At 48.2% G+C, this 26898-nt stretch overlaps 1 protein-coding gene across 2 annotated transcripts in view; it reads left to right on the forward strand.

Annotated features, from left to right (window-relative positions):
* The first annotated feature begins 6641 nt into the window (after positions 1-6641).
* The window catches only part of Prag1 (PEAK1 related, kinase-activating pseudokinase 1), a 54695-nt gene continuing 34438 nt past the window's right edge, over positions 6642-26898 (forward strand). Inside the window, exons 1-3 of one of the 2 annotated variants that reach the window (XM_050146859.1) lie at positions 6642-6824; positions 12015-12432; positions 15173-16980. In XM_050146859.1, the coding sequence (XP_050002816.1) occupies positions 12142-12432; positions 15173-16980 (2099 nt within the window). In that variant the 5' untranslated portion in view covers positions 6642-6824; positions 12015-12141. Of the gene's footprint in view, positions 6825-7346; positions 7495-12014; positions 12433-15172; positions 16981-26898 lie in introns of those variants that run through there. The other variant, XM_050146860.1, reaches the window with a different exon arrangement.

Consider the following 26898-nt stretch of genomic DNA (forward strand, 5'->3'; position numbering starts at 1 on the left):
CTTGTGCCCATTAAACCGGAAGTCTCCACTCCCCCACCCCCAGCTCTGGCCACCCCTGTTATCTGTCCTGCCTGTTTAAAATTGACTGCTCTGTGTATCTCAAATAAACGAAACTGTGAGTGTCATCTTATAACTAGTTTTTACTAAGCACCATTCCCTCTGCATTCACGAGAGTTGGAGCAGGCATCAGAATTTTGCTCTCCTTCCAACCTGAACATCAGTCCACGGCCTTTCTCCCAGTGAGCAATTTGGCTGGTGCACAATTCCCATCAAATTAAGATCAGTGATAAATTATAGCAAATTGGTTGTGTTGTTCAACCACGGTCAGAAATCTCATTTGAGAACATGTGTAGTGTCTCTCCAAGATCCCTGGCGTCTGTTGATGGCAGGTCCTCTGTCCCTCTCCCTCTCTTTGCTCTATTCCACCCCCAGTCTCCTTCCCGTCTCCACAGGCTTGCCTTTTCTGGCTATTCCATACAAATGGAGGATACCACAAGTAGGTGTCCATGTTTGTTCTGTTTCACTTAGCATAGGGTGGGTGAGCTTCTAGAGAAGCATCGAGTGTTTTAATGTGAACCAATAGTTTCTTCTTCCTTTTTTTTTTTCAATTCCTGAATAGTAATTCCATTGTACCAAGTATATCCCATATTCTTTACTCATTCCCGAACCGACGGACATGTGAGCTCTTCCCACTCCGGCTGTTATCGGCTATGCTGTTTGACTGTGTGTGGAAGCCTTTGGGTGGACATATTTTCCTGTCTCCTGGGCAGATGGTCAGAGTGGGATGCTGGCTCATGTGACAAGCTTATGTATAACTATGTATAACCTGTAAAGAAACCGTGAAACGGTTTCCCAGAGAGTCTGTCCATGAAGGAGGCTTCCTTCGAGCAACCTAATAGACCATTCAAAGTGGGTAGGGGGATGCTTTCCTCGGCAATCCCTTCTCATGTGATGGGCTCCGCTTCACCTGGCTTGGACTACAGTGTAGACAGTAAGCCAAGCACTGGGAGTTATGAATTCATTTTCAGATTGTCCCCTTGTACATGTTACTTCACATTGTCCGAGGGAAGCCATGCACTTTTTCACCCAGACACGTGAAAGCTCAATTATGGAACCAGGCCACGCTCCCAAGCAGACACCCTAAAACTGGAGAGGGAAGGAACTGTCAATCAAAAATGGGCACCCTCTTTGCCAGTCAGGGAAAGGGGTGTAGACAGAATGAAGGGATTGTGAACTTCCTATTACAAGGTGGCTTTTAGGAACGTGGCTCCGGAATTACAGACTCTTACAAAGTTGGTCTTAGAAAACCATTTATCTTCTCACTTGGGAGGGCCTGCCACTCAGTGGAATGTTTTTTTTTTTTTTTTTTAAGAAATATGTTAGTTTCTTACTGGCTACTCTAAAAAGCATCTAAAACTGGGTAACAAAATCATACAGATTTTATTCTCACAGTTCTGAAATCTAAAAATCTGAGTGTCAACAGGGCCAGGCTCTGTCTTTTGGTCCTAGGAGAGTTCTCTGTTGTCTCTCCTGGTATCTGATATGTGCAGGTGGCCCTTGGCATTTTGTTTCATGGATTCATGATGCCCTCTTTCTCAAATGGTGACTGAGGCTCGCAGACTACCCTTGGCATTCTGTGGCCCCATGGCACTGCCCATAACGTCTTCTTCCTGAGTGTCGTCACTCTGCCGTCCTTCGTGTGCCTGCTTCTGTCCAAGTTTCCCTCTTCAGAAGGGCATCAGCTACCTTAGATGAGGACCCACCCTAATGACCTCGTTTTACCTTAGTTATACCATAAAGAACTTCCTGCCAAATGAGATCATGTTCTGAGGTCTAGGGGTTATGGTTGTAACATATCTTTGAGGGGGCACAACTCAAACAATGGCAGCAACATTTTAAAAATTGTTTCTTGTAAAAACATTAATATTTTTTGAATTGTCATTTAATGTACACCTAATGGAAATTATTATATGTGAAAGAGAAAATGGGATGGCTTCTCCCCCCCCCCCCAATATTGACATCTGGACCATACAGTGTGTGGGTAGGAAGAAAACCCATAGAGACTTGGAAATAAACGTTCAGCTCTCAGTTCCATGTGGCTTGTGTTTCGGGCATCTTGCACTGATATTTAAATGCCTTCCAGTTTGGGCAGAAAAAGATAAAAACAACAATTCAGTGTTTAGTATATAACAAATGATTCCAAATGTTTGATACTGAATTTAGAAGCCTAGGACCAAAGTTAGGCAAGTTTTGGGCAAGTTTTGCTTATAAATTTAATTTGGGCCAGGTGTGGTGGCGCATACCTTTAATCCCAGCACTCAGGAGGCAGAGGCAGAGGCAAGTGGATCTCTGAGAGTGAGGCCAGCCTGGGCTACAGAGTGAGTTCCAGGATAGCCAAGGCTACATAGAAAAACCCTGTCTTGTAAAAAAAAAAAAAAAAAAAAAGACAAAACAGAGTAATTTAGGTTCTTTATTTTGAGGTGGAGGTAGATTCTGGAGATCAACTCTTGCACCTTGTACATGCAAGACAAACCCTCTACCACTGCCTTTACCCCAGCACAACCTAGAAGTTTAATTTAGCTCAGTTTTGTTTGTTTTGTGGTTCAAGATGGGCGTCCTGCATACTGCATCACAAAGTCTGGTGTCAAAACCCTGGACCCAAGTAACGCTCCTGCCTCAGCTTCCTGAGTAGAATTGAGTGAATAAGGAGTCAATATACACCCTTGTACACACTGATTGAATTTAAAAAATATTTTGACCCACAAGGATCTGACAATATAATTATTATAAGACAAGGATGAACTGGTAAGACTTCCTCAGATGAAATAGCTCTGGGTTGGTGGCTAAGACTGAGGGAGGAAAGATGTGGATGAACCAGGCTGTGAACGGTTGGCAAGCCACTCTTTCTCCAGTTTGTAAGGAATGTCGCTCACTAGTGGGACAGAGGAGCTCAGACAGTATTAGTAGTAGTAGAAGTATGTTTGTGGCATGTGTGTGTATGTGTGTGTACAATTATGAAGACCAGAGGACCACTTTGAGGAGTCAGTTAGTTCCAGGGGTCAAACTCAGGTCATTCAAGATTGTTCAGCAAATGTATGCGCTATGAGATCTTGATGCCAGCCCCACCCCACCCCTGAGAGTTCTTCACACATAACTTTGAGGAAGAACTTTCCTTCCCTGCCTTACTCACTCTCAATCCCTTCTGTGGCGGTTTTGGGACCCTGAATGTCACCAGCCCGGGCCTGATATCAAACTCAGTTCTCAGGGTGTACCTTGCTGATGGCGTGCTGATGGTAATTTTCCTGGTCACAAGCCGCTGCCACCTGCCCAGTGAGATGCTCTTGTTCTCCCCGTGGGACCCTGTCCAGTCCACCTGTCCACTTGGGTTCTTTCTTCTGGGGTGTTTGTTTGCAGTTTTCTCCTGTTAGCCACAAAGTAATTAAGAGTTGAAACTTATCTTCAACCGCTCCCCTACCTCACGCTAGAGACTAAGCCTGGAACTCCTGTAACAGACAACTCCTCTTCCATGGCTCTCTAGACTTCAAAGACTTCTTTCTCTTCAGCCAGGATTCTCTTCAGTCGGGATTTTCAAAGTCAGGAGGAAATGGGCTGGCATTCGTTTCCCTGGTCTCTTCTAGACTACCGTGTCCTCCAACCCTCCACTTTTTCTTGTCGTTTGTGCTTCCTGTTGACAATATTGATTCTCTGGATTGCAGTACCATCCTCTCCTCTGCCAGATGGCTGCCTGGGATTGCACATAGGGTCTCCTGCCTGCCAGGTAAGCTTTCTACCACAGAGTTACATTCCCACTGACTTCCTTATCTGTGTTGAGGGTACTATCTATTAATCCTGTGAGCCCTTAGAGATTAGAGTTCTGTTGGGCATCTTTAATTCTTTTGTCTTCCTTCTTAATGCCCTCCACATGGTCGTTTCTGTGAGTTTTGAATAAGAGAAGCCAAGTAGGTCACTGGGCACGTTCGGCTCGACACAGTCGATGCTTCCTTATGTAACCTTTCACTGTGTAAACACGGCATCTGATCAGTCTGTAGTGGTCTCCAAGTCTGTCCCAATCAAAAGCCACCCATACGCATCTTGGTTCTCTTCCTTGCCTTGTCCTTATCAAAGCCCACTGTCTCTCATCTGGCCCTGGGACGGAAACTCTGTCATGTCTCTTGTTTCTCATCTCTTTACCTACTTCCTGCTCCATCTGGAATACAAGCTCCAAGGAGCACCGATGAGAAACTAACCCAGAAGGCCCTGCTACTCAGAAGAGTCCTTACCCTGGAAACCAACCCTTTCGATCCAGTGCCGCCATGCAGTTCTAGTGTGTCCCCTGTCATCACACTCAGGACGGACTGCCAGAGAAGTCTTGGGCCACTCCCACATCCATTCCTTTGTAGATACCATTCCTTCTGCCTGGAAAGTCCCCAATGTCCTCAAGTGGCAGCCTTCCTTGTTGTGCAAAGGCCCCTTCCTCCACGAAAGGACTGCCTGTGTCCCTTGTTCTGAACTGCCCCAACTCACATCTATCCCTTGCTGAGAGTTTCTATTTGTCTTTTACTTCTTTTCCTATAAAATCTCATCCAGTGCTTCCTAAGTAGAAGCTACTCAATAAATATCCACTGACTGGAATTGAATACCTTTCTGATGTTGAGGTGAGAGACCTTTCTGTTTCATCCGGATGGAGAAACCCCGTGCATGAGAATTCTTTGGTGCAGTCCTCATGCCGTCTGAACCCTCTCAATCATCCCAGCTTGCATTTTTCCTAGGATAATTTAATGAATGGCACACACTTCCTGATTGGGCCCCATTGACTTTCTAGATATAAACTATTTTACCCTCCCCCACGCCAATCTTGTCTCTCAAGCTCCTAAAATTTAGCAGTTCCCTAGGGACTAAAACACCCCAGAGAACTGCTCTTAGGAAAGAGCTCATCTCTATCAGAGCCCTCAAGCCCTGGGTAGGAAGCATCATGAAAATCCACCAGTAAGTGGCCAGATACAAAATGCCGCACATACACAAATTGTACTGCATTGCAGAGGGCAGGGTACAAGTCCAAGCAGAATGTCCCCCACATGCATGGGCTCACCAGCGTCATAGCAGCTATGACACACTGACCAGCTGCAGGAGGAACGCTGTGCAGGAGGGTATTTCATGCGCGTCTCAGGCACTCTTTCGAAGTTTCATATTTTTGTTGTTGTTGTTTTTTGTTTTTTCTTTTAGTCTTTTCATTAGTCAGGCCATGTTGCTGTCATAAAAGAACCCACGTTAGGAATCAGCAAGAACAGCATTGGGCATTCATCTCCTGTGGGTACCGCCAACCATCTGAGAACAGTTTATTGAGCAGAAACTCCAAATTAACCCCTCACTTACTGTGGCATGCTATGGAGCCAGCAGTCTTGCTATGTTGCAAACTTCGCGTTTTGTTTTTTTTTTTTTAAATTGTGTCCCTTAGGTTATGTGTGCATTAAGGATAAATTAGGTAGAGGCAGTAAGAAGTGTGAAGGTGTCCCCTGTGCATTTGGCGTGACCTTTATTTATCCCTCTAGGTGGGTGTGCCCCTTGGAGAGGGCTTTACAGAGAAAGAACTGAATGGTTTGTGGAGCCTGAATCCCAAGAACCACGAATGTCTCACACACTCCCCTCCCCCCCACGAGAACCCAGTGTCACTGGACTGCCAGCACCTGCTGTCAGGATTGTGTGTCTCCAGTACAGACCATTGTATACCCGCCTGTTGTTGGCACCTTTCCCTCTGGCGTCTTTGTAAGTGGGCAGGCAGGATCCTCCATTAGGACCGAATGCCGCCGGTTTTCCTATGTGTTTGTGGAAATGATTTCTCCTCCTGTTAAGAAGAGTAATAGGGCAGAACTGCCTGTGTCTGGTAGGCTAACATGGCGGACGATCAGTGGAGTCAAGAGGTTCTTGGTTCCAATCTCAATCCTGCCACTTTCCACCCGAGGAACCCGGCAAATTATATGACCTTCCAGGCCCGTCCCATGCTGTGGGAAATGGGCTAACCAGGTCCTGTGAGGTTGCCTAGCACGAAGTAGGTTCTTTCTGAACGCTAGGACTACTCCCCTCCGTCTATACCTTCCTTCCACTCTACCGGTATTCTTAGGACTAATGGGAGGGGGGGCATTGAGTGATGAGTAAAAATATTCCTTATGGTCCCTTTCCACACAGACGCTACCCATATCTCCCTCTTTCATCTTTTTATGTAGTCCTGCTGTGTTAATACCAGATAAAGAGGACGAGGACATGGGGTTCTGGGGTGGTACCTTCCTTCTCTCAGCCGAGTCACCCTGATTAAGGACCCAAGTAGGAGTTACACCAAGCTGCCTCTCGGTGAAGCAAAAGGGCAGAGGAAGGCACCCAGGTGTGTTTGTGGGGGCCTTTCCGCTTACACTCGGGCCTGGCACTTGACGCAACTTCTGTGTCTGGGTGCTTAGGGAACACCCAGGTCAAGGTGCAAGTCTGTCCTACTCAGGCAGCCGGAGGAAGGGCGGGGACTGGCTGGTTCATAGGCTGTCCTCCTCCTGGGAGTTAAGAGATTTTTCGCCTGAGGAACAATATCTCGAACTCGTATCTCGGCGAGTGACTCACGCAACTGAAAACGGTGTAAACACAGGTGGAGGACGGGGTGCCCCAGCATGACTGAAGGCCAGTCCCCTAGGCCAGCTCTTGCATTCCACTGCTAAACGCTAAAGTTCAAAGAGGTGTGCTGAGCCTTTTGCTGAAGGCCTGAACACGAGGGGCTAAGCGGGACCTGGAAGATCAGTATTGCTAGCCCTGCACCAGTCAACTTAAGGTTCTCCAGGATAACAGTAAGTGGCGGTGACGATGCCCACGCCCCTTTCACAACCCACCGCCCTTGATCTCGTCTCGCACTCCGACCCCTCGCTTCCGCGTTTTCTCGCAGCCCGCCAGGTTCTCCCAGGGTCGGCTGGACGGAGAGAAGTGGAATGCATCTACCCCGACACACCTAGGGTGTGCACTTGGGCTAAGGACGGCTGGGAGCACGAGAGCTCATTCAAGCCGAACTGCGCCGAGCAGGAATTGAGCTGGGGACGCTCTCGGGGGCTCAGCCCCGGGTCGAGGGGCGCCAGGGCTCGGGCTGGGGGCGGAGCCTCAGGGTGGCGAGCGAGTGGGCGGGGCGCGGTGCGGAGTTCCAAGGGACCCGGGCAGGGACGGCCGCCCTCCTGGCTGGTCTGGGAACGAGTGGAGTGGCGGGACGCGCAGGCCCGGTGGGAACGCCGGGCACGGCCGAGGACTGCGGGGGTGCGGCGGGAGCCCGGCGGGCGGCGTCACCCGAGGCGGAGGGGGCGGAGCCGCGAACGCAGCTGCCACCCGGCCGCCGGGCCCAGGCAGAAGACAGCCGCCCGCGGCCGGGCAAGCTCTGCGCCCAGACACGCTACAGACAATGCTCAGAGGCGCCCGGAGGGGCAGCGGACGACTGGGCCACTGACGGCAAGGCTTCGGGAGTGCAGCCCCGAGGTGAGCCCTCCACGCTCTCTCCAGATCCTCTTGCTTTTTGTCTGGCGAACGTGGCGGCCCAGGGGCTTTCGCGGGGTCGCTGCGGTGGCCAGGCGGGCCAGCCCCTGCTGGCGTCCCCCGGGGTGACAGGCGACCGATCTGAGCGCGTGGAGAGTCCGGACCGCGTGCGCTGGGTTGTGCCTTCGGTGCAGGCGCCGAGCCGGGAAGGCTGGGGAGTCGGAGGGGGTGTTTTCAATTCATTCGAGAAACGCTCGCTTTGAAGCCGGGAAACTTTTCCTTAGAGTTCCGGGCAGGGGGGAATCGACTGTTGTGATGGTTTTACTGGTCTTGCTGGTCTGGCCACGCTGTTTTGTTTCTTTGGGACTGCTTTTCGCCGTGAGTATTGTCAAAGGAGAGAGGGACAGAGGCCATCCGGGCTGCTCCAACCAGACCCAGGTGACGATTTAGGGGTTCAGAGAAACCACCTCTCACCTCCAGGCAGCAGCGGATCTCCAAAGGAAGGTGATGATGCCCTTTTGCCGAACCTCGGTGAGCATTCCATACCTGGAACTGGCTCGCAACCTTTGCTTGTACTGCCCCCTCTCCAGCCGGGCGCACACACCCACATGAACCCACATGCACGCTTGCACTTGGAAAAGAGAATCTCCACTTGTGAGTCCTGGGGACGGGAATGGAGGAGGTTGAGCATTCCCAGTCGACAGCGCTCTTTCACTGTGTCAGTTCTCCCAGGTGAAGCTCTACAATGGGTTGAAAAGCCCATTTGCAGAGCCCAAAGGTCTAAGGGTGAGGAGTTTTGCCGTGGCTTCAGTCCAGAGCCAGGCTGCGAAGGTTAAACCGATCCGCAGCTCTCAACTATCTCTTATAGCTCTTTCTGAAAACATTTGACAGGAAGACCCGAGGAAAGCAAATTGGCTTTCGTGGGGTCCTTCAGAATTTTGCTTCCCTTATTGGTTCAGACTGTAGGGGCTGCAAGTCCATATTCCTCTTGCTGAGTTAGAATGCTTAGCAGTGGAGAAAGCAAATAAATAAATAAATAAATAAATAAATAAAGTTATGTAAATATCATATTTACCCTCAGTGCCTGGGGGTGGGGTGTTAGGGTGGTCACCTTCTGCTTTCTGCCTGAACCACTCTGGCCAATGGAACATAATGCAATCTATATACTTTTCATGCATACCTTTTTGGGTGTTGCATTCATTTAATTCTTAAATTTTACATTAATTAATGTTCATTTCTTTGCGAAAATAGAATTATTAAGGTGAGAATTTTCTGGAATTCTATCGGGGTAAGACATAAGCAAATTTGGATGCAAATATGAGGGGTATTTGGAACCAAAATACTTAGTTTAATGGGGTTTGGCCACCCTGATTCTTCAGATTCTTCTAGAGACGGAGTGGGAGTGTATCTGACAGCTCAGCCTTGTAAACTGTAGCCGCAAAGCCAGTGCAGAAGTTTGCAGAGGCAAAGCAATTTTATCATGACTTGGATCACAAAGAATGCGGAGACCTTTTTCTAATCTTACACCGGCAGCCTCCCACTGAGAAATTGGGAGAATTTGCATAATTCTGGGGGCCCGCCTACCCTCTGAGGTAGGAATGTGAGCCAGAAAGGTACCATTCCCAGGCTTTGGAGAACTGGCACTACCCGGGGCGCTCTGCCCCTGCTCTGTGAGTGTCGCTTGCATGTTTCACCATCATTTTACTGGAGGCAAACAGGAGGCAGTTCCAGGCGCAGAAGGGCAGCTGGAAGAGGCTCTTCTAGCTCCATAGAAAAGGTGGGAATTTCTGTGTGCAGGGACTAAGAAACCAGCCCCTCATAGTGAGTCAGTGATGGTGGGGAGCCCAGAGTTTCCTTTGTTTATCTTATTCCGTGATGTCCCCTTAAAAATCCTCTGTGCTTCTGGGCGGCTGTATGGTCCGTGCTGTGATCAGCCTGCAGAAAAAGTCAGAGTTGCGGGAGACAGCAAAGGAGTGCTCAGAATTTAGTGAAGGGTCTCAAGGTAGCTTCTGGCAAGATTATGGTAATCAGGAGCCCACTGAACTCTCTGGGCTATCAGAGGCTAACGGCTACCAAGAAAAGGAGGGGGGACCTTAGAAAGTGGGGTGTCGGTGTTCTGGATTGACTGTTGAAGAGGAAATGAGCCGAGGTCACCCAAACTGCTTCTGTCTGAATGTGTAGCAGCCTCTGAGGAAGTGGTTGGATGCCAACCTCCTCGGCTCCCCCAGCCTGATCAGGAAGCAGAGGAGCCCCGTGGAGTTAAGGTTCATGCTCTCTTCCCAAAGTCCTCTGAGGGGCACTAGAATCTTGTCTACAGTGGACATGGCTTTCCTGTGACTTGGCAGGTCTGGTCGGCATCAGAGTCCCTAGAATATCAAATCAGCTTCTCTGAAGACCAAAAAATTTCCTCCTCCCACACTCTGCCACCCCTACCCTTGCACCCCTTAGAAAATTTAGCAGCAAGCCTGCAGCTCTCTGGGGCTGGTGACTATAGGGGAGAGACACAAGGTGGTCATGATTCCTCTGCTTTGCTGAAAGCCTGTGACCTCTTCTGGGAGATTTGATAAGGAAAGAACCTGCTGTTTTGGGTGTATTGGGAGGAGAAGAGCCTAGCCTGCTTTGTTAAAGCCCCTCCAGTGACAGCAGAAACGTTCAGATTTCAGAGTGTCCATTTAGCTCAATGATGAAGCTGTTTCCTCATTAATTGGCTGGAATCGGGGTACATCTGGCTCCTATACTCCTTGGATAAGCACCTTGTCCATGAGTGTGGGAGAGGAGAGAAGGAGTTCTTCCCACAAGGAATCTGGAATGATCTTTGGAGCTCCCGGGTGATTCTATCTGGCTAGTCTGACTGTTGATTGTTTAGAGAGAATTAACCTCAGGCAAATTCTCACCAGCTGAAGTGGAGTCTAACCCCCAAGGGCAGTGCTTTCCCTGTATATGGAGAATCTGTTCACCTCGGGAATGGCCACAAGATCTTCCTTCGGGAGCAGTTCCCTCAAGGATGCCAGCCATGGGCTGTTGGCAAGCTACTTGGCGTCCTGAACCAGGTGAAGGTGAGGTGGGGCGGTCCAGGCAGTTGCTTTATCTTCCTAGACCAGCACACTTAGCGCCGATGGCCAGGTTCCAGGCTTTGTTGTTGCTGTAAAATCTGCACCTGTAGAATAGGATTCGTAGCTACCTTATAGGATGCTATTTGGATCATCTGGGTGATGGTTTTAGATCATCATCCAAAAGGCCACAGCCCTTTGGGCTCTTCTTGAGGAGTGAATTTCCTGAGGACTATGGGAGAAAATTGAGCTGTTATATTTATTTTCAGAACCAACAAACTGTTCTGACAAGGTGACCACCTCTCCCCATGGATACGATAGGGAAAACCTATTAATGAATAATAACCCCTTCTCCCATATTCTGTCCAGTCTCTGTTAGGCCAGGACTGCGGAGTTAGGCATTTCTATCTTCTGTTTCCAACTTGGCACGTAGCACCCTGTTTTGTTTTCCTCAGCACAGAATACAGTGATGTAGAGTAAGCAAGGCGGGGGGGGGGGGGGGGGGGGGGGGGGGGGGGGGGGAGGGGAGGCAGAACTCACGGGATGCCAAACATCATTCCGAGGTGCCCCTAGGGACAGGCTAGCACCACACCGCACTCCCTTTTCACAACTTGTCAGAAGTGTGGATAACTGCTTCCATTTCAGAGTCCCTGCCTGTGTCTGTTCTGTTCCCGTTTAGCTCTTGTTCAAAACCTTCATTATTACCTATAAACCCTAGATTTTATATGTGGTACTACTTTGTGGTTTTGTTCTTGGGCTGTGCCTCAGACTTTGGACACCTCAATTTCTGGAAAAAAAATATAGGGACTTGGTACAGGCTTCTTATATCAAACCCTAAAACACCCAGTGTTTGAGGAAATGAATCGTTGCACATGTGTGTGCCTGCGTTCGTGCATGCATGCATTTGTGTATATATATGTGTATACACGCACGTGCGCCTATACATACGTATGTGGAGGCCAGACATTGACATTGGGTGTCTTCATCTATGGTTGTACACATTTTATTTTGAGACAGGATTACTCATTAAACCTGGAGCTCGCTGATTGTCTAGACTGCCTGGGGTCTTCCTCTTTCTACTGCCCAGTTCTGGAATTACACATGTGCAATGTGCCATCATGCCCAGCTTTTCAGTGGGTGCTGGGGATCTGAACCCAAATCCTCACGCTTGCCCAGCAAGCATTTTTTAACTACTGAGCCCTCTTCACAGGCCCCGGAATGTCTTCTGTGCTGTCTATTTCAGAAAAGGGGCAATGATAATTTGTATAGTTTCAGATAAATCTGCCTGACTAAGGAATATCGAAGAGCTTGTGACAGCTGAGCCCAGGCCCCGGAAAACAAGGTCGATTCCCCTTTGGTCATCATTACTCCTTACTTTATCCTGCCTCGTCTCTAGTTTCATAGTAGTCTATTATTATTTCACACATCTTCTGGTGGGATAGACTCCTAATCAGGCAATGATCTGCCTTCCAGGGAGCTGCTCTGGAGCCCATCTCTGCCTCCAACAAGACTACATCAGAGAGCCGGGCCCAAGATGAGCCCGCATCCTCTCGGCTCACAGTGCTCCAGACCATTCGACTGAACCCCCGAGAGCCCAAAGATGTCTGCGTGCAGCGACTTTGTGGAGCACATCTGGAAACCTGGATCCTGCAAGAACTGCTTCTGCCTGCGGAGCGACCACCAGCTAGCAACTGGCCTTCCCAAGGCTAGAGCAAGCAGCCTCCCCGCTGTAAGTCGCCTGCCTGCCAGGCCTGAGAACTGCCGCCTGGAAGATGAAGGTGTGAATGGCTTGGCCTACTCAAAGCCCACCATTGCTGTCAAGCCCACTATGATGAGTTCTGAGACCTCCGACTTGTGGACTGAGGCCAGCCTGAGCGCTGAAGTCCCCAAGGTGAGGCTGACTAACCCGCTGGTATTTTTACAGGGGCTGTTCCTCATCTAACACATGGTGGCTGGCTGCTAGCCAGGGAGGGCTGTTGGAGCAAGAATTCTGCAGGATAGTTGCCTACTAGCTTGCCCTGAGGTTACTGCCTCCCTACAGCTGCTCTTTGGCTATTCCCATCTGCCTTTCTAGTTCTTCCTTTAGGCTAATATCTGTTAGTCCAGTACTGTAGGATTATCTGTCGATTTGGAGACTTATAAACAAAAAGCAAAACAAAGAAAAACAGAAGCTTGGCATTACTGGGTGTAACTTTAGGTATTACAGAAGCTGCTGCAGCCATTGCTCAGTGCCTGCCATGCACCCAGCACCCTTCCCCAGTGAGCTTCTGCCCATGACGAGTGTCGTTGTCACCAGTGTCTCCACCCACTTCCCTTCCCTGTGCATTGCAGAGGAATCATGGCTACATATATTTAAAAGATAAAGCCTTCAAAGATACAACCACAGTACACACAATCACCTCTAAAATAGCAAATTAATTCCTTAGAATCATTTGCTATTCAGCCATTGTTCGTTCATGCTTATATTTTTTCTATTGAAATTGTATGTGTATGTGTAGGCACATGTATGTGGGGTGTGCGTATGTATGTACCTGTGTGTGTGCCAGAAGTCCACTAAGGTTTCTTCCTTGGTTTCTCTTTCCCTTCTTATTCGTTTGTTTAGTTTTAAAGATTTTGTGTGTTTGTTTGTCTTATGTGTATGAATATTTTGCTTGCATATGTATTACACCATGTACATGCCTGGTGCCTGCAGAGGCCAAAAAAAGCTTTCAGATCTCCTGAAACTGAAATTGCAGACGGCTGTTGGCTGCTCTGTGGGTGCTGGGAATCATCAAAACCTAGGTCCTCTGGAAGAGCAGCGAGTACTCTTAACCTCTGGGCTGTCCCTCCTGCCCTCTCTACATTTCTCGGCTGAATTGACTGGCCACTGAGCGCCCCCCACCAGCATCTGCCTGTCTCTGTTCACTCCCCCAGCCCTGGTGTTAGTGGTTTATAACACCGCAGCCAGCCTCTTAGGAGAGTTCTGGGCATCTGTATCAGGGATGCATCTTTGCATAGCAAGTGCTTTCTTTACCCATCGAGCCTTCTCCCTGACCTTCATACTTCCAGTTTGGAAGTATAGGTTTAGTCAGCTCTATTTAGGACCACTAAACATTTATATCGCTAGAGGTTAGACCTTTCTTCGTCTCCTGAAAGGAACCTTTCGAAAGGTATAATTATGGAGAGGGTGTGTGAGCCAGGACTCTGGAGGCCGCTGTCTGTGGACGTGTCTCTGAGACGGTATGCTTAAGACGGTCTAAGAACTCCTGTTCCACAGTGACCTCTTCTAGTGTCCGGCTTCCTTCAGCCCGTGCGGTGCACAGATCAGGAAGGGTGTGTGAGTGTCTGTGAAAGCAAAGGTCAGTTTTAGATCTAGAGTGGTTTCTGTGAAGAGAGGCATTTCCTGTGGTGGCAGCCAGCCCCATGTCCCTTTTAGAGCTGTTCCGTTTTCCGGGAGCTGGCTCTACCCATTCACCCAGCCAGTCTTGACACCTTCAACTTTCACCTACATAAGCCAGTGACTCTGGAGTCCGAATACCGTGGGTGAGGAGCCCCAGACAAGCCCTGCTTTGAGGCTATCTGTACAGATGGGGGTGGTGAAGAAGGGAGGGAAAAGGGACAGTAACTTCATTGATGGGCATGATCAGGTCACACACATCTCTGTCTTGTTGTTCAACTCGTCCAGCCGCTTAAGCCGGTGGGAGTGGAGCTTACACGGCTATACTCTGGCAGAAAGGGCCGCCAAGTGTCATGGCCCAAAGGGAAGCCTGGACCCAGCTCAGAAGCCATCTCTTTGCCTCCTAGTCTGCACCTACTTCTCATATGCGGTGCGTGTAAAACTCATTCAGGAGCTGGACAGTGGTGCTGTGCGCTTAATCCCAGTACTTGGGAAGCAGACACAGGCAGATCTCTGAGTTCAAGGCCAGCCTGGTCTACAAAGTGAGTTCCAGGTAGCCAGAGCTATTACACAGAGAATCCCTTGTCTTAAAAAAACAAAACAAATAAACAAAAATCATCCGGGAACCTGGAGAGATGACTGCTCTTCCGGAGGACCCTGGCTTAATTCCCAGCGCCCACATGTGTACTTACAATAATCTTTGACTCCAATTCCAAGAAATCCGGTGCCCTCTTCTGTCCTTCTTAAGCACCGGGCACTCACATGTGGTGCTCAGACATACATGCAGCCGAAACACCCATACACCCAGAATAATAGAATAATTTTTTTTTTTAAAGAAGAGAAAGGAAAGCAATCATTATGGCTTATTTCTTCAGGAATGTTCCATAGCCGGGGTTATCCAGTGACCAGTCAGCAGAAGGAAATACTAAACGAAATTTCAAACCATTTCCAATCTGGTGGAATTCTTTCCCCTAGTCATTGTGAATTTTCCCTCTTTTTCGGTTTCGGGTTTTGATCTTTCTTACCTAGCAGACATGAGGTGAAAACATTATAATTCCTGGGTGGGACGCATAGCTCAGTATCTAGAAAGACAGATGGCTCACTGGGTACCCTAATCATGATCATTCCACTGCGGAGGTCAAAGGTCAAACATGGGCAGGTGACAACGATATTACTTGCTTTTAACTTTTTCTCTTCTCTGATAAAGGGTAACGAGTTTCTTTTTTTTTCTTTTTTAACCCCGGGGGCTGTGCAGGTCAACTGGAGAAGGGCCCCAGGCAAGCTCCCACTCCAGAAACAGGAAGATGGGCCAATAGTTTACCTAGGCAGCTTCCGAGGAATGCAGAAGCCCGCAGGTGGCCTGGCCTGCACAGATGGCAACTCTTGTTGTCCCCCGGCCTACGCCATGGTCGGCCTGCACAGCCTAGAGGCCCGTGTGGAGAAGAACACGGCTTTCCAACCAGTAAACTTCCAGGAAGAGAAGGCTGGGAGGGAAGAGCTGCCCTCGGCTCAGGAGAGCTTCCGCCAGAAGCTAGCTGCCTTTGCAGGGCTGACATCCAGCTGCCCCAAGGGCCCCAGGCCCTGCCCTTCTCCACAGCCCCTGCGGGAGTCCCTGCCCTCAGAGGATGACAGTGACCAGAGGTGCTCTCCCTCTGGAGACAGTGAAGGTGGAGAGTATTGCTCCATCCTGGACTGTTGTCCAGAAGCCAAGGATGCTGTGCATAGCACTGAGACCCCTGGCAGACGGGGAGGGGACTGCTCACCCATGTGCTGGGAGCAGAGGACATGTACAAGAGCGACAGAAGAGGAAAAACGGGTTCTGAGCTTGCCCAGAGAGTGTTGTGGCCAGGGATCCACGGTGAACCCACCCCGTCTGGGCCCCAAGAAGCCATCCCTTAACTCGGAGGCTGCCAGCTCTTCAGACGGCCTGTCCTGTGGCAGCCGCAGCAGTGGGGCCAGCAGCCCCTTTGCTCCCCACCCTGAGAATGACTACTGCTCCCTTGTGAAGGAACCAGGCCCGGGGAAGCAGCAGGACTCTGGCTGCCATGTCATCACCTCTGGCACCTCTGGCAAATGTGTGGGGCAAGCTGGGGAGCTCCAGCCGCCAGCCCTGCCTCGGGAGGCTGTGCAACCTGAACCCATCTATGCGGAAAGTACGAAGAGGAAGAAGGCAGTGCCGGTGCCCTCGAGGTCCGAGACCAAGGCGGAGCAGGTCGCCGCTGACCACAGCCAGGGCCAAGTATGGACAGGCGACGCCTGGGCTCAGAAGACATCCTCTGGCTGGAGCCAGGACAAGGAAGGGGCAAGCATGGCTCCTCAGGTGGCAACCACCATCACTGTCATTGCTGCTCACTCAGAAGAGGACCACAGGACGATCTACCTGAGCAGTCCTGATTCTGCCGTGGGGGTGCAGTGGCCACATGGGTCTTTGACCCAGGACATACAGGCTGGCGAAGAGGAACCCTCGGTTGTGCAGGGGCTAAGCTCAAGGGAGAGCCATCTACATAATGTGACTGAGAACATGCCCAAAGAGAAACCCGCCATTCCTCCCAAGCTGTCCAAAAGCAGCCCGGGAGGGTCCCCGGCGTCACCGGCAGCCTCCCCTCTGACTGACCACAGTGAGGGGAACACTGGTTGCAATAGCGTTGGACCCCAGATTTTGTCTAGAGTTCCTACTAACCGAACTTCTTCCTGCCAGACCAATGGCGTTGCCACTGGGGACCCGGCCAAGTGTCCCCCACCAGCCACCTCCTCGTCAGCCTTGGACCAGAGACGGCCAAGATACCAGACTGGTGCTTGGAGCCGCCAGTGTCGGATAGAGGAAGAGAAGGAGGTCGGGCAGGAACTGTTGAGTCAAAGTTGGGGGAAAGAAGTGGGAAATGGTACCATGGACCATTCAAACTCCTCTACCTGGCACCGGCTCCATCCCACGGACGGCTCCTCTGGCCATTACAACAAAGCTAGCACTGGGATGAGCAAATCGGCTTCCTTCGCCTTTGAGTTCCCCAAGGACAGAAGCAGGATGGAGGCCTTCTCGCCACCTCCCCCGCCTCCAAAGTCAAGGTGAGTACCACTGCCTGTGTGGCAACAGTCCTAAGAAAAAGCATTGGTCTGTAGGGCCTTTCCCAGAAGCCTTTGCTTTTGCCGCCTCTCTGGAAAGCCTAGGGTCCATTCTGGAGTGCTGCCCGCCAGTGCCAGTGTCTGCCCAAAGGCCATTGTGCATTATGTAAATTTCCCAGAGCCCCAGCTCAGCCTCGAGAAAGCAGGAACTCTTGCTTGGTGTGTGTGCTCGGCAAACAAGCCAAGAAGCCTTCTGTGGACTGGCTATTTATAAAGAATCTTACAGAGCAAAGAAGCACCAGGGGGCTGGGGATATAGTCAGGTGGCAGAGCGCTTATAGCAGATGCCTTAATCTTTAGCACTGTAAAAAAAAAAAAATGCTTGGGGCTGCACTGTGGGCAAGCTCAATGACAGAGCCCATGCTTAGCCCAGTGAGGCCTAGGGTTGGCTCACCAACATCACAAAGCCAAACAGAATAACGCTACTAAGTTGTTGCTCCTTTTGCTACTTTTTAAAAAGCCGACCCCCTCCTCTAATCTCTAAGTATCTTCCATAGTGTTTTCTTGAAAAGCTTGGAAACTTCATCTGTTGCAACATAGAAAAGCCAGCTAATACAGGGCTCACACTTCTAGGAATTAGGTAGGTGAAGTCAAGAATGTGGTCAGTAAACTATTATAGCTATATTGAGCCTCGGGGAACTTTTTTTTTTTTTTAAAGGAAGCTTTGCACGTGGTTAAACACCCCTGATGTGGGTTTTTCAAAGGGGAAAAAAAAGAGTACAGCTTGGGGTCGGCGTGCTGCAACCCACAGCTCTCTCCATCGCCTTGCTCTTCCTCTGCTAGTTTAATGCGCCTTTCAAAAGCTCCGGGGAGATAAATGTCTTCTCTAAGCTATTGAACTGTGAATGGAATTTAAATTCTGGGGAATTCTCCTCCCCTTTTAGTGAAAGCAAGCAAGACTGATTTTGATGGCGGAAGGAACAACCTGCTGTTACAAAAGCCAGGCTTTCCAAACGGTCCCTCAAGATCTGTGGCTGCCGGGGTTCCGTTTGAGCAGCGACCTCTAGGTTTGAGCACAGACAGAAGCCGCTGTGACATTTGGCTTTGAACATCAAGGCGTTTTAGCCTGTGATGTGATCTAACATGGGCTTGCCCTCATGGCCGCTGCTCTGTGCTGGTATTCCACTGGCTACCCAAGACACGGTATCGACACCCTCTAGAGTCTTAGGTGATTGTAGACTCAGTCGGGTCCCTCAGCTACACTTTTAACTCCCTCAAGGAATGAATGGGTCAGTAGCTGAGTTCGCATTATAGGACACTTACTGTGGGGGTAGCATGGATTTTGTTTTTCAGACGCGAGACATAATAACTCATTTAATTCTTGGATTAGACCCCCCGAGACATGAATTACCAGCCACAGTCTACAGATCACAAAATGCATTGAGAGCTGAAGAAATCAGTCCCTGGAGCAGCCTCCACAACTTGTAGCTCAGCTCCTAACCTTATAGTACACATCCAAGCATATAGGACAAGAGCAGGGTGTGGGAGCAGAACAGTCCTGGGTGCCGGAGAAAGACCAGATTCAACATCACAGTGCCAACCTATGCCGTCTCACGTCACGTTTATAGGTTGAGCAAGCCACATGCTCTCCCAGAGTCTCCAAAATGGGATGCTGTACTTGTCTGACACACTTTCTCTCAATCGTTTTCTACACTGATTTCTGTGTATGTGCCCATGCCCACGTGACATGTGTCGTAGCCAGAGGACAATTTGCATACGTCAGTTCGCCCCTTCTACTATATCCATTCCTGTGGGGTCGGGCTCTGCACTGAACTCCGTTACCAGCTGAACCAGCTCGGACTCTTGAAATGAAACGAACAGAGTTCACTGAGGACGGTAGTTATTACTCAGGTAAAAGGTGCCACAGGGTTTCAACTGTGGCAGTGGCTTTCCTATCCTGGAGGAATCAGCCTGACCCAGTCCTGGAAATACCAGCCAAGTCTTAGAAAAGTAACTCAGACATCTCCCTTAAGAGTCATAGGACTTGGAGGAGTCCTGGTCACCATAGCAACATGACTCAGGAAAGGTTTTAATTAGCATCTAGGGTGAGTTGAGAAACTCTAGGTCCAGTATGCTATGATGAAACCTTTGGATTATATGTAGCTCAAATAAGGTAGGAACCTCAGAGGTTCTGGGTTCCATTTTTTCAAGAACAAACAAACAAACAAAAACCTCAATACCACGGCATTCGGTTTAGAGTAAGTCAAACTAGCTCGTTTGCAAAGCATTCTCATTTTCCTGTGCTGCTGGGCATCGTCTTTGGAGTCTTTGCATCTCTCCTGTGAGTAGGTAGACAGCATGTTTGGGACTATAAGCTGTCTTTGAAATCTGGAACTCAGTATGCATTGAATTCTTTTAAGGAAGCCAGCAAAGTATCCCAAAGTATCCTGATCTCAGAAATCAAGGTATAGGCAAATGAGACCATTAGGAGCCACACAGCCCCAGCTGAGTCAATACCAGTCACGGGGCATGTCGGTAATTAGGGAAGATGATATCAGTTTTCCAAGATGGAAATTGTGGAGCGTCTTCAGGCAACGTGGACGGTTAATCTGATTTCCATGCAGAGGGCTAGGCTTTGTTTCTAATGATCAGCTTCGTTAGGTGTGTTATATATATGGACCCGGACAAAGGTTGCTTCTTGCAAGGGCTGAGTTATGTTCTACTTACATAGTGTGGAGAAACAGAAACAGATTCACTTGCTTCCTGACCCCTATCTTGAAGGGAGTGGCTTGGCTTTCTCTGGTCCTATGGTGAATGTGGAGTTGCTTATCTGTCTTTGAGATACTTAACCTCTCGCTGTAATGTGTTGCAAGACAACTCTGCAAGCCTATTTAATAATATGCCTTTCTTGGCTGAGTCTGGACTCTTTCTTACTGACCGCTGCCAAGGCAACTGCCTACATCCTCACAACTGCCTACAAACCCACACGGCTACGGCTTAGGATGACGGACCTTACCAGGTTTCTGGGTCACCTTGTCCCAGTTCAGGGCAAGAGTATAAGATAAGGTTTGACAAGTACGGTTGGTTGTTGGCTAGGAAACAGAAAACTGCAGGCAAGAAGTGTGGGCTGTGCATGCGCGCGTGCATGCCCGCTTCCCCTTCTAGTCTCCAGGCAGTTCAAGGAGAGCAGCAGCACCTGGGAAAACAATTAAGATGCACAAGAATCCCTTTTCTTTCTGCCTTTTGTTTCTGGGCGGAACACATATCTAGTGTGACTTGACTTACGGCTTTTAGGGAGACAAGGTCAGCGGGAGGCGATTCTTCTGATTAGGACCAGCAGGCGAGCAGTTCACAGAGGGACCCAAGTTAGAAGGGTAGGTCTGGGCTCAGAGATGGCCTTGATAGTGGAACAAGAACACAGGTGGGGCGTTTGCATTTCTCTACAGTCCGGGTGGGTCCAGGTCAGGCTAATTCAGAGAAAAGTTTCCCATGGAAGGCGGAGATTTTTGTTTGTTTGTTTCAGTGTTACCAGTTTTCTATTTAATCCATTCCATGCTGTGTTCTTCTGTTTGGAGGATACCGGGAGGCAGTGCTCTTCCTTGTTCAGTTCCCTCCTGCGTCAGAGGGACAACGTCCCCGGTAGAGTTCTTTTCTGTCCGCGAAGGCAGCCACTTTGCTAGCAGGAGGAAGTGGCGCATCTCCATTGTGTGGTCTCCCCCGAAGCGTGGTCACACAGTATGGCCCCAAGGACAGGAAGGGCGGCGTGAGTAAAATGGCCATTTGCCCTCATCCTCCATACCCAATCTGATTAAAGGTTCTAACGCTTGATTTCAGCCCCATTTCGTACCGTAGTGAATTATAGGGGTGACACCAATGCCTAGGAAGTCTCGAGACTTCATGGGCTCACCTGGGTGGCAATTTGAAAAGCCAGTTTTTGTTAGGGAGCACTGTGTATAGAGAGCCTTTTCTGACTGTGTGTAGCCTTTCTGATCATGTTTAAGGAAGAGGTGGAATGGGGTGAGGGAGAATGCATACCGGGCACAGTCCGTGGGAGAAACTCCATGCCCTCCGCACACAGTTTAGCAAATGGAGCAAGGCACGTGTGTCAACAATGAAGTTTATACTCCGCTATGCCACAGGCAAGCCAGCAGTTGGCCCCTTCCCATGAGCTTGTAGGTAGAATCTGGAAACAGGGCATCTCATACATCATAAGCAGGAAGTATTAAACTTAATTTCTGTCTTCTTGTTCTCTTGTTCTATAATTTTTTAAACAATTTTTAACTTGGTGGATATATATTTATATATATATATATGTATATATATCCATCCATCATTGGAGATATATATGTATGTATATATATACTCTTTAAGGAACTTCTATGCAATTTTGAGCATGTCCTTGACTGCCTAGAAGTTAGATAATCTTTAAACCATTGGACATCTACTAATGACCTGCTTTTTTATTGGACTGTGTGCAAGATCCTTAGAGTCCAGTCATAAGGGGGTTTTCCTCTTAGATTCTCAGGATTTCATCAGTGTGAAGAGCTATAGGGATTTTCTTCTCGTGGGGTCTGAGGATTCATCAGTGAGCATTAAATGAGCAGGCCTGCAGTCTGACCACCCAAGGCCCACCCTGCCTTGATCCAACACCTCCTCTGACCTCCATACACTTACTGTATATAATATATGCAGGCCCACATAGATACACATAAGATTACCTAAGTAGACATTAAACAGTTATTGTTGGGGGGGGCATAGGTGCCATGCGATGTGTGTAAAGGTCAGAGAACAACGTTGTGGAGCCTGCTGCACCTTTATGAGGGTTCTGGGGATCGAACTCAGGGCAGCAGGCCTGCCCAGATGCCCTTACCTGCTCAGCCATCTCGCCCGCCCAGAACTTTTAATTTTTAAGGAGGCCATAGCACACTATGGATTAAACAGCTTTTCATCTGACTTTTCAACAGACGACCGTTGCAGTTCCGTGGCTGTCTCTGCTCAGTAGAATGTTGCCACCTCGGGTTAAATAAGCCGAGGTTAATCATTGTCTGTGCTTCAAGGTGGGCAAACAGGGTGGGGGACAAAGCATTCTTTCACGGATTAATCACTCTCCAGCGATTGTCCATTTTAATCTTGCAAGTGGCCTCTGCTACTTAGCTTTGTTTTTTTGTTGTTGTTGCTGAGATTTTTTGTATTTTTTTTTTTTTTAAGCCGAACAGGTGTGTGGAGCCAGTCCCCTCTTGCCACGAGAATGTTCCTTTCGAGTAGTAATCACCTAGAATCTTCTTTCCCCAGCAGCGAATTATAAGAATTCTAGGGTTACGTTGCTTCTCTGAGCATGACTTTGTCGTCCTTTCTGAGTGAGGTTGGTTAGGAAACACAGATTAAGGTCTCTGTGTGACAGGGACCTCTCTGTCTGCGTCTAGTAACCAAAGGGACTTGATGACCTGACGGCTTGGGAGACATGGAAGTAACCATCTGGTAGACAGTTTTCTTGTTGGTGCCCCAAAGCTTGCTTTGTACATGGGGATAGTAGATTTGATGAGCACTTAAGTCCTTCTTTTGTGATTGGTAGATGAACGGCAGAAAGGCCTGGCTGCCCTTCGTGCAGGTAGCAAGTGCGTTTCTGATGTTAAACGTCTTCCATCTGTGTGTTTGAAATCGTTCTAAGGGCGGTGGGTAAGATCCCAGGAAATGTTAGGTGTTCAGCATGTTCATGTTCTTCCTATGCGGTGTTGTCAAATTCCCTGCTTCACCTAGCTCATGCCCAGTGTCCTAGATTATTCTCTCTCTCTCGCTCTCTCTCTCTCTCTCTCTCTCTCTCTCTCTCTCTCTCTCTCTCTCTCCTTTCTTTCTCTTTTACATGTGTAATAAATGCATGTGCATGTATGCGTGCAGGTATGTAGCTCTGTGAGGGTGCACCTCAGTTTTAGAGACAAATTCTCTCACTGAACCTGAAGCCCTCCATTTCTACTAGATTGGCCAGCAAGCTCCTCTGCCCCCACATACACCGTCCTTCCCCCAGCATTAGAGTCACAGCTTTGCGCCACCCTTGTCCAGTGTTTTAGGTGGGGGCTGGGCATCCCAATCCAGGACTTCATTCTTGGTCTACGAACATTACCTGGTGAGCCATGGCCTCAGTCCAGTGGGCTTTCTTGTTACTCAGGTGTAGTTTCTGACACTATCAAATGACCCCCAACTTACCTGGAGTTTGGCTGACAGCCATCTCATACTCATTCACCGACGTGTTTTCAAAACCTCTCTAAAAGTCTAGAACTAAGCTAGGCCATCGGGTGTCACAGTATGCTCTCAAACTGTCGGAGACTCATCAGGACAGCTGCTGTGCTGTGGGAGTTCCATGTCAGTAGTCAAGATGAACGGGAATAAAAACATGCTGTATAAATACAAGAATCGTTGAGATCAGTGGGCATAGCAGTAAGTAACTTAAACTTGAAGACAGGTCAGAGAGCAGAGTCTGGAATTTTAAAATAAGTCATCATTTACTATAATTCTTCCTCAAATGTGTAGGTCAGAGCACAAGTAAGCCTTTGTAGCCCAGTGTCCTTGAATCATCTATCTCCGCCAGCTCAGATCCATTAGAATACTTCCCTGGAGCCTTACGTGAGAACCTAGCTTGTGAGAAAGTTTGCCGCAATTGATTAGTGCTGTCTGCAGGGTGTGCAAAGATGGAAGTCCTGACACGTGTGGTAGCTATTTGTAAAATCAGCGTAAAAACCTAAAATTTGCCATCTAAAATGCAAAAAAAAAAAAAAAAAAAAAAAAAAAAAGGCTGGTGCTTCATAACCATTCTGTATGGTAACTTAGTAATTCAGTGGTGCCTTTATTTTGGGGATGGGGATCTTTATTCTTTCTAGTCTAGAGTTCCTAAATTGAGTATTAGTAGAAAATGTAACCTTTGATTTCTGGCTGGCAAGCCAAAAAGTCTTGTTCCCTTTCAATGAATGATTCAGATGATCCATGAATCATCATTAAGTGACTACCTGTCCCTTAAGGGGGTATTTATTTTTATAGACCTTACACTAATTTTTTCAGTCTTTAAACCTGTGAAGCAGAGTGTGTTCAACCCTTTCCTTTTTGGCTTGTCCCTTGGGCGGATATGGGAAATGTGTCAGAATCCTGAGTATGGTGAGTCTGGATATGGAAATGAAATGTTCTGAATTTGAATTAGACAAACAGAACAAAACTGATTTTCCTAACACATGCTGATAAAAGATCATCTTTTATATAAAGATGGTTTCTGGGGACAGGGTCCATCTCTGAAAGTCGATGTGCCCATGTGTTACGTTTACTTGGTGTTACGGCTTGGGTCTAGAATGTCCCCATGTATTTGAATACTTTGTCCCCGGTCATTTCTGTAGGGGCAACATTTAGGAGGAGGGAGATGTCTAGCTGAAGGAAGTGGATCACCAAGTGTAGACAAAAGTTTCTGTCCCAACTGATCCCACAGCCATTCACTTCCAAATAAATACACAGAGGTTCATATTAATTATGAACTGTTTGGCCTATTATGTCAAGCTTATTATTAACTAGCTCTTACAACTTAAATTAACACATAATTCTCATTCATGTTTAGCCACATGGCTTGGTAACTTTTCTCAGTAAGGTAAGGCATCCTTATCTTGCTTCCTCTGTGTCTGACTTGTGACTGTGTCTCTGCCTTTCCTCTTCCCAGAAATCTCTTAGTCTGGTTGCCCCGCCTATACTTCCTGCCTGGCCACTGACCAATCAGAGTTTTATTTAAGCAATATCAGTGACAAATCTTTACAATGGACAAGAGCATTGTCTCATAGCAACTAGGGACTGAGCCTTGAGATTTATAGACCCATTCAATTTCCTGTCTCCTCTGCACCTGGTGGACCATGGATGTAACCAGCTGCCTCATGCTTCTGCTGCCACAGAGACAGAATCTCCCACCAGTACCTATGGCTTGCCAATTGGTCCAGGCCAGCTGACCACTAAGCCCCTTGCCCCCATCTCCCCAGTTCTGGGGTTATTAATTGCCTCTAGTCCTAACTTTTGGTGTGGATGTTAGGGATCAAACCCAGGCCTCCATGTTTGCACAGAAGCACTAACTGAGCTATTCCCTCGGCCTCGGTCATTACTGTTTAAAAATGTCCTTTTTCTATGTACATTACCCCCAAATTTTACAGTAGAGAAATTTTCTGTAAATTCTAGACATACACCCTCCATCCTCTGCTGATATTGCCCTCAAAGCTTGTCCTCGTTTCCTCCAAAAGTGTAAAGAAAGTTCTTGTGTGTTTTCTATGTATAGTAGACCAGGCCCTTGTAGTTCAGGGTCGGTGGCTTCTTTTATGTTGATGTTTATTTCATCCCTATACATCCCTATATATCGAGTAGAGCCTGGTCCACTTACTAGTGGAGGAAAGTATGGACCGTTTCTTAGATGACTTTAGCAAACTAGTTTACCATAAGGAAAAAGAATGAAACTAAAACCGTACTGAAAGTCTGCTTTATATCATCATCTATAAAGATGGATCGCACAGGGATAATGACAGTGTGAGAGAGAAAACCAAAAGGAGGATTGGAAAATCTTCGCTGTAACATACAAGCTATATAACAATTGGGGGGGGGGGGTTTCTATTGAATGAGGAGGGTACCGCACACAGGGAGCTACTGAGTAGGAGATGGAAAGGTGACAAAAGACAGAAACAGAGGGTGTCAGATGGTCACAGTGCACCTGGGACAAATGAGGAAACCAGTAGCTAAGGGGCCAAGAGATGTGGGTAGACCATGGGGGGGGGGGGGAAACAAAGTGTACAGGGGCGGTGGAGTTCTTTCATCTTACTGATACTCAAAGGACGGTGGGGAGATGGCTCAGTGGGTAAAGCATTTGCTGCACAGGTATGAGGTCTTGAGCTCAGATCCTTAGAACCACGGAAAGTCAGATGCTATAGTATGCGTATGTAATCCCAGCATTCCTATGGTGAGATGGGAGGCAGACATAGGAAAATCCCTAGAAGCTTGGGGGATGGCTAGCCTGCTGTGTGCCATGGACAGAAGACTCTGTCTCAGTGAAAAGAGAAGGCCAGGACTGAGACCTGAGGTTGCTCCCAAACCTCAACTTGCACATCACAGCATACCTGTTCCACAGGTGCACACGTGTGCACGCATGCAGACACACACACACGTACACACAAAGATGGAAAAGTATGGCAATAGCAATAAAGAGAAGCAAAATTAAGAAACAACAAGCTTGCCACACACCAGATTTATACATCCGGTATCACCAGATTTTAGTAAAGGGGAATAAAGCTATCTGTGTCCTCGTGGTAAAAGTTGAGACTGAAGTGACTTTTATTTTCGTAAAATGTTTCGTGAAATGTAGTATGATGTTATCTCATAAAATTAACTATTAGAGTATACCATATCCACACAATCTTCATTCCTGAGAAGTACACCCAGGGGTCAGTAAAGGGACATACATATACAAGGAAAACCGTTGCAGTATTGTTTATAATAGCAGGAAGTTTGAACAATCTCAGATAGTCATCTCTCGAGAAACAGGTAAGTGAAATGTCACGGAGTATAACATAGAACTGCTTAATGAAAGCCCAAAACAGTGAGGGAAAAATGTGTCCAGACTCTTAGATGGACCTATCGAAGGACCGAGGACACATTGCAGAATGCAGTTAATATGCATTAATGCAGGCACAAAGTAGCAGTGTAACAGGCCGTATCTCTCTGGGCTGTGGGAAGGTTTCCAGCGAGGGAACCCAGAGCCTGGCACCTACTAAGCCACTGCTCTACCACTGAACCACATGCCCAGGCCTATCTTAAAGCTTGCTGGGATTACAGGTCTGCACTCCAGGCCCAGGCCCAGCTTCTCTTCCCAAAATTTTCTTACCTTTTTAGGTGTTTTTTTTTTTTTTTTTTTTTTTTTTTT

Source organism: Alexandromys fortis, unplaced genomic scaffold (genome assembly GCF_014885135.2).
Source record: "Alexandromys fortis isolate MF-2015 unplaced genomic scaffold, M_Fortis_MF-2015_v1.1 scaffold_55, whole genome shotgun sequence".
Lineage (NCBI taxonomy): Eukaryota > Metazoa > Chordata > Mammalia > Rodentia > Cricetidae > Alexandromys > Alexandromys fortis.